The sequence below is a fragment of the Sander vitreus genome, chromosome 3, assembly GCF_031162955.1.
Source record: "Sander vitreus isolate 19-12246 chromosome 3, sanVit1, whole genome shotgun sequence".
Lineage (NCBI taxonomy): Eukaryota > Metazoa > Chordata > Actinopteri > Perciformes > Percidae > Sander > Sander vitreus.
This window is the reverse complement of record NC_135857.1, coordinates 7,444,189-7,456,735: the sequence shown is the minus strand read 5'-3', so window position 1 is coordinate 7,456,735 and position 12,547 is coordinate 7,444,189. Positions and strand designations below refer to the sequence as shown.

At 41.9% G+C, this 12,547-nt stretch overlaps 1 protein-coding gene across 2 annotated transcripts in view; it reads right to left on the bottom strand.

The window, feature by feature from the left end:
* Positions 1–12,547, bottom strand: part of pipox (pipecolic acid oxidase) — a 70,931-nt gene that overhangs the window by 30,827 nt on the left and 27,557 nt on the right. The window contains exons 4-5 of one of the 2 annotated variants that reach the window (XM_078245831.1): positions 11,518–11,700; positions 1,084–1,236 (exon numbers count right to left, since the gene is read on the bottom strand). In XM_078245831.1, coding sequence (XP_078101957.1) covers positions 1,084–1,236; positions 11,518–11,700 — 336 coding nt within the window. The remainder of the gene's footprint in view (positions 1–1,083; positions 1,237–11,517; positions 11,701–12,547) is intronic. The other variant, XM_078245832.1, reaches the window with a different exon arrangement.

Below are 12,547 nucleotides of genomic sequence, written 5' to 3'. Positions count from 1 at the left end.
ATCTATATTGCCATGTAGATGTCCTCAGCCTGGACTCTTATAAGCATGAGAAATTTGGAGCAGATTGGACAATGCACATTTGAGTTACAACAACTTCCTGTTTCATGGTGAATGCGCAAAAATGGCCACCATGGCATTAGACAAATGCTTTAAACATGCATTATGTTGCAGCAGTTAGCTGCTAGCCTTAGCAATAACCACTTCAGCACAAGTAAAGCTTCCTGTCCATCAGAAACCTCCGTAAATCACAGAGAATTGAGGCAGAGCAGCCGGAGGACATCAGAGTGAAAACAACAAAAAAAATTCTCCAAAATCAGTGGTAGTGCCGTCAAGCGTTTCACACTTCTCCCAGGTGATCGGACCTGCTCGCCAAAGTTACATAGTGCGTGAAACAGGTGCTTGGGGCGCGCAGTGGGAATGACACAGGCACCATTCTCCCTATTACAACTTTTCATAAAGCTTTTTTTTTTTCATCAAAAGCTACATAGTACGTTGATTATTCTTGACAGTATTTGTCATTGTTTTGGACTGTTGCAATGAATAAACATTTGCATAAAGCAAGCATTTGTCCACTCCCATGTTGATAAGAGCATTAAAAACTTGAAAAATATCCCTTTAAAGAACATTTAGAACAGATAAAAAATGTGTTGTTAATTTGCGATTGATCGCAATTAAATATTTTAATCGATTGACAGCCCTAATAAAAATTTATTCCTACAATAAAAAAATTTAACTGTATGCTGTTTAGCAAACTGAGTTTATGGTTATAAGACAACACATGTTTTGGTATTCTGTAATAAGTCACATCATAAGATAAGCAGTGCTCCAGTGTGTTCATGTATTTTAATTTAATAAAAAGCAGTTTGCTTCAGTGCACACACAGCACTGGTTTAGATACTAATGTTGAATAATGAAGTCAAATGATCAACCAGAAAAGCAGATAGATGTGATAGATGAAATCACATTAAAACATAAATGATCATTAACAAAGTCTACTTTATATTATTACCATGAATTATGGGGGGTCTGTACAGAATCTAGAGCTTCTCTACTCACACTTGAGGGTTCAGTACTGTGACATACCTTCACCAGGCCTGGGTACTCGTTGGACGGGAGGCCGTAGATGTGCTTTTTGGACTCCTTGCCCTCAGTCACCAAAAAGCAGGGAAAGCGCTGCTTCACGTTGTATGAACCAGGAACCTTCTCTCTCCAGTAGCACACATTGATCTTCACCACCTATAGTAGTTAAAACCAGGAAGGCCATTAGTACCAGCCAAGTCCTCAGAGATCTGGCTGTCACTAAAGACCTAATGATTGACCATAGTGTATACCATGCATTCATTTTGATGCACAAAACTCCTTGATTGAAATTCAGAGGGTTTTCTACAGCACTAGCTGCTGTGTAAACAGCCTATTACTCCAATACGTCTAAAAATAAATATCGTTGTCATTGTTTTTTGTCAGTGTTTACCAAAACTGTTAACATATGACCATGACAAAAATGATTCCAATTACTTTCTTCTGATCTGTTACCTCTATGGGTCAACGATAGGCCCACAATTTTCAAGTCTGTCTTACACAACCTTACAACAATAGCCAGATGTCAATATGTTTGCTGTAATAATTCCTCTTGGTCACACTAGCCAAAGATCATCAAGTTACAGACTCCCTGGGCACAAATGTTTGACATTTGGCTTTTCTTGTTTTTTAATAACACAGACATACATACACACTGTACATACAGTGCATTAACAGAATATATTGTATATGGAACATTATGGAGAGCATTATACCTCATTGGAATATACGAAAAGTCAGCATTAAACAAAACCATTTCAAGACAACTTGACTTTAGCATTAAATATCTGGTATTAAATGAAAAATAAAACTCTCTAGGGGCTATCGCTGTGTCTTGTCTGTCTGTCTGTCTGTCTGGCTGGCTCTGGCTCCCATTCTACTTTTGGAGACTCTGGGAACAACAATTAACTCTGCATTCTGGGAGCACAGTGCTCTAGTGGGGCAATAGGGTATTATGAGCTCTTTAAGATATGATGGTGCCTGACCACTACGAGCTTTGTAGGTCAGGAGAAGGATTTTCAATTAAAGATTTTACAGGAAGCCAATGCAGAGAAGCTAATACAGGAGAAATATGATCTTTTTTCTTAGTTCTTGTCAGTACAAGCGCTGCAGCATTCTTGATCAGCTGGAGAATCTTAAGGGACTTGTTTGAGCAACCTGATAGTAAGGAATTACAATAGTCCAACCTCGAAGTAACAAAAGCATGGACTAGTTTTTCTGAATTGTTTCTAGACAGGAGATGCCTAATTTTAGCAATGTTACGCAGGTGAAAAAAAGCGGTTCTTAAAATGTGTTTTATGTGGGCGTTAAAGGATATATCCTGATCATGGGATTTCTGACAGTAGTGCTAGAGGCCAGTGAAATGCCATCCAGAGTAGCTATATCTTTGGATAATGAGCTTCAGAGATGTTTACGGCCCAACACAATAACTTTGTCTGAGTTTAACATCAGGAAATTGCAGGTGATCCAGGATTTTATGTCCTTAATGCATGCTTAAGGTTTAAACATACAATATGTAACTTTCTGCCGCTAGGGGTCTCTCAACCAAAACAATGGATGGTAAACACGGACTTTTGATGACGTTGGGAATTTGCGTGGAATTATGGGAGTTCTAGTTTTTAGTGTTAAACACCATCGCTGATTAGAATGCATCTGTTCACGGACGAGTTTACCCATTCAAGTTTATTCACGTTAAGTTTAGTAACGTTTATTTATGTTGTTCTAATAAAATAGCTGCAGTTTCCCCAACATAATTACGTTTTTCTTGATTCGATTTTTATTGGTAGCTGACCAGTTAGCCAGCAAGCTAACATTAGCCAGCAGCTAAAACACAAAATATTTCACATGTCAATGTCACCTTTTGGATGGTTTCAACACCGGGCGGTCAGGGTTTGTTGTACCGCTAGCTAGCTACTCAATGAGGCTGAGAGACGGGTGTGGATGGGTATTGCCGGGGGAATGTCCGGGATGGCGAGGACGTTCGATGGCCGTTGTGCAGCTGCAGAACATCTCCCAACTGCACGGAATGATCTCCCCCTTCACTTTTCTGTAATCTTAACTTTCCGTTTTGGTGCTTAAAGGAGAATTCCGGTCGATTCCAACACGTAGCTCTGATGTTTTTAAATTTGGAGTGCTGTCAGTAGCGAGAAAAATGAAAACAATCTGTGCTGCCTACACCGTGTTATCCTCTTGCTAGTATTAGCACCCAACAGGCTTAAACAGGGCAAGTTTTAAACTTGTTTTTAGCCTCTTAACATGTTCAAAATGTCATTAAAAGTGCCTACCCATGTGAAGTGATTCCTTTCGAGTGAACACAGTGAATCTGACTGCAGTAGATGTGAAAGAAATGCATAAAAGTTCTGCTAATTCAGCTCTGTTTAGTTCCGGTGTCCCGGGGCTGTTGTCAGCTGTCATCCCGACTGAGTCTCTCTGCGCCGGGGGAGTGAGGCAGACAGACTGGGGTGTGCTAGCTGGCTATATTTGCATTAGATTAATCATCTATCTATACAGCTAACGTTAACGTCACTAGTGAACTTATTCGTGAGTTAGCCCAGTGCTGTTAACCGTGGTCAAAACAATTATACTAAAAATAACCCGTGTCTGAAAATAAAATAACAGATTTCTCAGGTTTGAAATTTGGTGGAAACATTTGGGATAGTGTAAGAACACAACTCATACAAATATATAACATAGGTATGGTCGTTTTTAGACATTTTAATGCAGAAATGTTGCATATTGTACCTTTAACTAACTGATTGGTTTCTTCTGGCTTGATGATACATATAATTGGGTATCATTTGCATAACAGTGAACGTTCCTAATAATATTGCCTAGAGGAAGGATATATAAGGTGAACAGAATTGGTCCCATCACAGAGCCTTGTGGAACTTGGAATTCACAAAATACTGTCTTGTCTAGCTTATTATGCTCTCTAATCACAGACTATGTAAATGTGGTCTCTACTCACCTGAAGTCATATTTGAAGTTTAATTAACACAGCCAGCAAGTACTATATGTGATCTTCTAGAAAAACACAGGTTTTACTCTCCCAACTGACAAAAGTTTAGCTCAACGCACATTAAGGAAATATTGTTATGGATGTAATCATCAATGTCTATGTTTATGCTAAATATGATGAAAACATTACTGAATATGTTATGGTAATTTTAAGGTCTGACCATACCTTTCCAGGCATGCTCTATACCACCACGCAGTGATGTACGAAGAGCAGCTATTTTTTTCTGACTGAGACCAGGTTGTCTGTTTGGATTTTCCATCCAAACAAATGCAAACATTTGGGGTTTTACAAAGTACTGTGGAATTTGAAAAAGAGCCATAGTGTAGATATGCTGTGTCATGCAAAGATACAATATTTCTCAAGATGTATACAAAAATTCAACTAACATTCAAAAAGATTGGAATAAAAACAACTTGTGCCAATGAGCAGATGTGAAAGCACACACATTTCTTTTTCACCATTTACTGCTATTTTACTCACTTTTACTTGTGTTAGAGCCAGTTGTGCAAATAATGTAAAGTTTGTCCTGAGAGTGCCATTACATGAAAGGCAATGAGACCGATAGCATCAACACTTAACCGCCTGTTGTTAAACCTGTTTGATTGATGGCCTGAGTACAATTTGATACACATCTGACAATTTAGCCTGATTTTTGTGCAAGAGAAACCTCCTGGAGGATCCAATTTACAAGAAGTGCATTAATGTACTGTGCTCAGTAAATTTCATGCCAATCGGCTTATTCCCTTATCAGATTTGTGTGTTCAAACAGAAGTGCAAAAGGAAAGGTCATAAGGATGCCAAAAACCACAAGGGACATAAATAGCCACATAAAATTTGATGGAAATGTGATCATAAGTTTCCCAGATGCCTCATCATTGGCAAGAGTGTTGTTCAAGTGGAGTTTTTGGCCTGCTAGTTACTCTAGAGGGGAGATCAGGGAGTCATTACAGTCCCTAGGAATTGTCCTCTGAGGTATTTGGATGTTCATACAAAATATCATGGCAATCTTGGTAGTTGTAGTTGTTGAGTGTGTGTTACCTCAGATACGATTAGGGATGGGTGTCGAGACCCGGTTCTATCAAATTTCTGAGGCGGGTATGGCTGCAGCGTGGAGCGTCCCATGTCATGCCATCCCGTCTCATGCCATCCCATCTCATGCCCAGGCGTGTCCAACGGTAAGTTCAGTGGGCCAAAATATGAAATCGTGAATTATTTTCCAGATGGACTCACGGTTAAGTTCGTGACCACGTTTGCAATCAAGGAGGGTCAGTGTATGTTTTGGTCATTCGATTCGATACATTTCTTTATTACCCTCTCTCCCTGCCTTCCTCTGACTCTCTGTCTCTACCCGCAGAAGACAGCTTCGCCCGAAGAGAGTCAAGCCAGCTGAGGAAATAGACTTTCAGTTCACGACGTTACTGTTACATTAACGTTACCGTACAGCGCCAAAGTCTGATCCCAGCAAACTTTCTGTTGTTGTCCTTAAGCTTGCTGATCTGGCAGAAAGTCACCGGCGGTTCGGGATCAGATCATGGGGATCAGACCTCCGGTGCTGGGTCTAATATTATAATGTTCGCTGCTGCCTCTGCAGCTAGCTAGCAGCTAGCCACCAGCGCTATGACCTGGGTCCCTGGTTCGCTCTATGTTCGCTCCCCAGTGTTGACTGACTCTGGTCCGTCTGCAGAGCTGGCGTTACCCGCTCTAGCTAAGCTGGGAATCAGACGAATCTGCCTCGCTCGTGTTTTATTCATATTTTCTTTTCTTTGCAGAATATGAAAGAAAAAGGCATTTTTTAATTTCTGTTTTCTAGTGATTTAATTTTTTGTTATATGAAATAGAAAATGAAAATCGAAGCATGTTTAAAATGTTCACATTCCCTTTTGACAAGGAAAAGGAAAAACGCCTTGTATTTCAATTTTAAATTTTGTATAATAATTTGTTGTATGTGTACATGTGTGTTATTCCAGACGCAAGCTTTTATTTTGAAAAGTAGAAGCTCAGGGATTTTATTCCAGACGTGAGCTTTTATTTTGAAAAGTAGAAGCTCGGGGACGGCACCAGGCGGGATGGCATGACATGGGACGCTCCAGGCTGCAGCCATACAGTCTTGAAATTTCTCAAAACCCGAAAATCAATAAAGGTCCAAGCTTATCAATACTGCTATCGAGACTAGTGGATCACATAACGTTATGTCTAAAAATAGATACGTGCGCGAACCAGAAAAATGATTTACGAGCAGTGTGTGCGTAAAGAGCATAGGTAAAGACTAGCCTCCCCACCGCAAATTATTCAAAACATAGTCAGACTGGCTACTGAGAGAACCGCTCTGTGGGCTGCTTAATCAGCTTGTTAAAACAAAAACAGCAACAGAGACAGAAGTATCGCAATAAAAGCAATAATAGTTCTGTTAAGATTAGGAATTTGTCGTCTCGTCTTTTCACCAAATAGAAAAGTATTGATAATGGTATAGATAAAGACTCGGATCGTTAAGCAGTCTCAGAAAGTGTATCAATATCAATACAAATTAACGATCCCCATCCCTAGATATGATAGATATATTTTCATGGGTTATATATTTATAACTATATATATATAATTTTACAACTGATCAATACTACACCTGAATGAATACACACTGGCACAACATGCTGGTTAAAGCTTAAAATATAAACCTCCATAATACCTACTCCATCCTCCTCTGGTCTTTTTTTCTGTCTAATAGAAGTGGAATTATAAAAGCAGCTCTGCAGTGGTGAAGGGAGAATTGGGATTTAATGAAATGTACACATGGTTGTACAAATGACGTCCATCTGAGGGTGGCAATAATAAGGACACATTGTTCCGGAGCTTTCAATGTAATGAACTAACCGTCCATGCACTCATTCCCAGGGACTATAAAAATTCAGACAGAAGAGCTCCAGCGACTCAGCGAGCTTAGAGCCTGTGCTTTTCTACCAGCTCACTCAGGCATGCCATTCCCCAGGCCCCCCAGCCTGCTGCTAGCCTGAATCATGCAATTTAAACTCCAATTCGCCACTCTAACAGCTGTCTGCTTGTTTTCCCATCACCTTCTCTTTTTCGGCTGTGTGGCATATTGCAAGATGGAAAAGACTGCCTTGCTGACTAAGGCCTCTGAGCTGTTTAAATATGGAGGAGTAATGCTTTTGTTTCTGTGGCAGGTTCAGGTGGGCATTTAAAAAGGTAGGCAGGGCAAGATCCCAGTGGTGAAAAGAGAGTGAAACTGGATTAGGGATGGACAAGTTGAAGTTGATAACATACAGAGTCTAATAAAGCAATAGGCTGGCATCTTTGTGTTTTTTGTGCATTCATTGAACTAGTACAGTGCCCGGCCTCCTGTATTGCTGCTTGTAGCTTTCTCCAGAACCGCTGTACTCCGAAATAACTTACAGAGGGACCACAAAGCACTTAATATACAACTAACTGTATACTACTTTCAGAGGAAAACATCGTACTACTACATTTACCTGACAGAGATTGTGGCAGATTCATATTCTACTCACAACATATCACAAATAAAATCTAATGCATTATTATTTCTTAAACTATCCAGCACACTGATAATGCCTCTCTTTTTACTTTAATTAAACATTTACAGCAGAACTTTTACTCTGTGATAATGGGCGGTTTTACCACATGTCTAATGAATGTGTGTTTTTGTGTAATCGATTAATCTGCCTATAGAATCAGAATCAGAAAAGCTTTATTGCCAAGTATGTTTTTTACACATACAAGGAATTTGTTTGGTGGTCTCTAAAATAAGTTAAACAAACATGTTAAACAGAACAAACAATATAAGTATAAATATATGTATATATATATATACACACACATAATGTATTAAAAATAAGAGAGTAAGAATTAAGATAAAAAAGAGCAGATTAAGTACAGTGCCATGTAGAGCCAGAGGTGGGGTGTGGAGAGAGTCAGGGTGGTTTCTGGGCCTTGTTAATAAGGCTAGTGGCAGAGGGGAAAAAACTGTCCTTGGGACATGAGGTTTTGGTCCTGATGGACCTCAGCCTTCTGCCAGAAGGGAGTGTCTCAAAGAGTTTGTTGCCGGGGTGGGAGGGGTCAGCCACAATCTTTTCAGCACGCTTCAGAGTCCTGGTGGCGTAAAGGTCCTGGAGCGGCGGCAGATTGCAGCCAATCACCTTCTGAGCTGACCGAATGACACGCTGCAGTCTGCCCTTGTCCTTGGCTGTGCTAGCAGCATACCAGATGGTGATGGAGGATGTGAGGATGGACTCAATGATGGCTGTGTAGAATTTCTCCAGCTGACGCAGGAAGTACATCCTCTGTTGTGCTTTCTTGACGAGGGAGCTGATGTTCAGCTCCCACTTGAGGTCCTGGGAGATGATAGTTCCCAGGAAGCGGAAAGACTCCACAATTAACATTGTGGAGTCACACAGGGTGATGGGGCTGAATTCTTCCTGAAGTCCACAACCATCTCCACTGTCTTTAGAGCATTGAGCTCTAGATTGTTTTACTTGCACCACTTCACCAGGTGGTCAGCCTCCCACCTGTAGGCAGACTTGTCACCATCAGAGATGAGTCAGATGAGGGAGGTGTCGTCCGTGAACTTCAGAAGCTTGACAGACTGGTGACTGGAAGTGCAGCTGTTGGTGTACAGGGAGAAAAGCAGAGGAGAAAGAACACAGCCCTGAGGGGATCCGGTGCTGATGGTCTGTGAGTCGGAGATGTCTTTCCCCAGCTTCACATGCTGCTTCCTGTCAGACAGGAAGTCAATGATCCACCTGCAGGTGGAGTCAGCCACACCAAGCTGGGAGAGTTTCTCCTGAAGCAGAGCCGGGATGATGGTGTTAAAGGCAGAGCTGAAGTCCACAAACAGGATCCTGGCGTAGGTTCCTGCGGAGTCCAGGTGCCGGAGGATGTAGTGTAGGGCCAGGTTGACTGCGTCGTCTACAGACCTATTGGCTCTGTAGGCAAACTGCAAGGGGGGGTCCAGGAGGGGGGTCAGTGATGGCTTTGAGGTGAGAAAGCACAAGGCGCTCAAAGCACTTCATAACCACAGAGGTCAGGGCGACGGGTCTGAAGTCATTAAGTCCTGTGGTCCTTGGCTTCTTGGGAACAGGGATGATCGCTGAGGACTTGAAGCAGGCTGGCACGTGGCATGTCTCCAGTGAGGTGTTGAAAATGTCTGTGAACACTGGAGACAGCTGGTCAGCGCAGTGCTTCAAGCTGGATGGGAAGACAGCATCCGGTCCAGCAGCTTTCCTGGGGTTCTGTCTCCTGAACAGTCTGTTGACGTCTTCCTCATTGATGGAGAGAGTCGTCACTGAGGTGGGTGGAGAGGTGGAGGGGGGGGACCTTTAAGGTGGGGGAGGTGGAGGTGATGCACTGTAGCTGGAGCTGTTGGGCGGTGTCGCGGGGGACGGTATCAGGGAAGACCCTTTGTTGGGAGGTGTTGAGGGGGATGGTTACAGGACTGACCCATTGTCCATCAAAGCGACAGCAGAACTCGTTAAGGTCGTTGGCTAGGCGTCGGTCATTGGTGGAGTTGGGAGACTTTGGGCTTGAAGCTGGTGATCTGTTTGAGCCCTCTCCAGACAGAAGCAGAGTCGTTCGCTGAGAACTGTTTTTGGAGTTTCTCAGAGTACCGATGTTTAGCCTCTTTCACCGCCGTGCTAAACTTGTACTTTGACTCTTTAAGTCTGTCTTTGTCCCCACTCCTGAACGCCTCTGCCTTATCCAACCTTAACCTTCTGAGTTTGGCTGTGAACCAGGGTTTGTCATTGTTGAAACTCACCCTGGTGCATGATGGAACACAGCAGTCCTCACAGAAGCTGATGTATGACGTCACAGCCTCTGTGTACTCATCCAGACTGTTAGCAGTCCTGAACACATCCCAGTCAGTCAGAGTCCAAACACGTCTGGAGATGCTCCACAGCTACACTGGTCCACTTCCTTGATGTCCTCACTACAGGTTTGCAGAGCTTAAGTTTCTGCCTGTAGGGGGGGATCAGGGAGACCATGACGTGGTCAGATAGTCCCAGTGCAGCATGGGGGACGGCGTAATAAGCATCCCTGACTGTGGTGTGGTGTAAACGTCAGAAAATAGTGAAAAATGTCTTGTTTTGTCAGTCCAAAACCCAAAGATATTCATTTAAATATGATAAAACACAAAAGCTGGAAATCTCCATATTTGATAGACTGAAAACTGCATTTTCTGCCATTTCTGCATGAAAAATCAATTTAACAATTAATCAATTATCAAAATAGTTTGCGATTATTTTCTAGTGATCGACTAATTGATTAGTCAACTAATCGTTGCAGCTCTAGGTATCATACATATATGTTAACCTCTTGAATCCTAATATTCTACTTTAATTTACACCTGAGTACAATATTGATATATATATATTTGCAATAACAAATATTAAAAGAAAAAATCCTAATAAAATAAATTTTTTTTGTTAAATTTGTATGAGTGCATAGTGGATGTAGTGGATGAAATACTAAATATTTACCATTCTTTTGTGGTTCTACCACTTGACATTTTAGGTCCATTTGGCCCTACCTTTTGTATAAAAAAAATATGGTGCGAATCCTATTTCAAATGAAATAAATTTACAATAACACAAAATATACATTTTAACGAAACTCAAAGATGCTTCTAAAAAAGCATTTTCAAAGTTGTTTTTTTCTCATCTTGCCAACCCTTATTCGTCATTGACCCATATACGCAGCTATACAAACATTATTGCATGTGGGACACCAAAGGCCCTATTTTAACGATCTAAGTGCACGGCGTGAATCCACTTTTGCTAGTTTGATGGCGGAAAAAAGGGTCCGTGCGCTGGGCGCATGGCTCAAAAGGGTTGTACTTAGTGTCTTCATTAATTCATAGGTGTGTTTTGGGCGTAACATGCAATAAACCAATCAGTGTGTCATCTCCCATTCCCTTTAAAAGCCGGGCGCGTTTGTACCTTGGCGCATTGCTATTATGACGGCGGATTTGCACCGTGATATTTTTATTTGTAATCTTTTGCATGTTTGTGTGCTGCTACGCTACCCTGTGTGTGTGTAACAAGCATAGTGTGCGCGCGCTGTGCATAAGCCTAGGCGCATTTGACTAATTTGCTGTTAAAATAATGAAATGCTGCGCTATTGACTTTAGACCAGTTTTTTGTTGGTCACTGGTGCGATCACTTCCCGCTGCCTCAAGATAGCAATACGCCAACAATTCACCTGAACACACCTCCCTGTAAGACCAGCACGCCCATGGGCGCAAAGATGGGCGCAGGTGCATTTGCTATTTAAACGATGTGGGCGCTGGACGGGAAATTGACAACTGCGTTGGTCTTAAACTAGCAAAGACACTTGCGTTGGGCTTTGCGCTGTGCTGTGCCGGGTGCAAGATAGGGCCCTAAGAGTTTGAATACCTTGAGTGGCAACTGTAAGCCAGTGTGGGCCAGCAGTCTGTTAGCCCAGGGTCCAGCGGTGATCACCACACTCTTAGCTCGATAAACACCAGCAGAGGTTGACACTGTCACAATAGGGCCAGGCTTGATGTCTGTTACCTTCTCTTTGTCTCTTATGACCCCACCCAACTTCTGAAACTGCCCCTGGGAAAAAAGAACGACAGAACAGTGTTAATGGAAAGCCTTCACTGATATCATTTTTCTAATCTACAGTACAGTATGTCATTCTGTGCTTTGAAATATGTAACAAAGATTGATCAGTAATAGCTGCTTAAAACATCTAAATGGCCCTATTTATTTAAAGGGCAACTATTATATAGCATTTTCAGGTTAATACTTGTATTTTGTATTTGTTCAAAAAACACTTTATTTTCTCATACTGCCCATGGCTGCTACACCTGTATTCACCCTCTGTATGAGACGCTCTGTAGGAGCGCCTGTCTCTTTAATCCCTCCTCCGGACAAAGCCCAGTCTGTTCTGATTGGTCAGAGTGTTTCCTGGAATCTGCACTCTGCTCCGCAGCCTATGCGGTTGTTTCACTAGTATCAGCTTGAGCTACTTCAACAGAGTATATAGCAGGACTTTGTACCGTGAAAAATCACCAATAAAGGCTTCAAAACCAAATACTACACCAATGGACATGTCCCAGCAGTAAAGTGACCCAAAATTGGGGAGAAATGACCAACATTGGCCGCCAAGGATTAGCTACAGCTATGTGGCGTTAGCATGCAGCAAGTTAATATTAAGCAGTAGGCTAACGTTAGATTATGGAACGAAGCAGCACGTTCTACCGTCGAAAATCACAGATAAAGTCTTCTGAACCAAACACTACCCAATCGGACATGTTTCAGCAGTAACGCAACCCAAAATTAAGGGGAATTTAACAAATTGGCAGCGAAGATGACAACTTTTACTGCCGTTAGCATGTAGCTACTATAGTTAGCAGTGGACACTAATGGAATATAGCATCACTTTCTACAGTCAAAAATC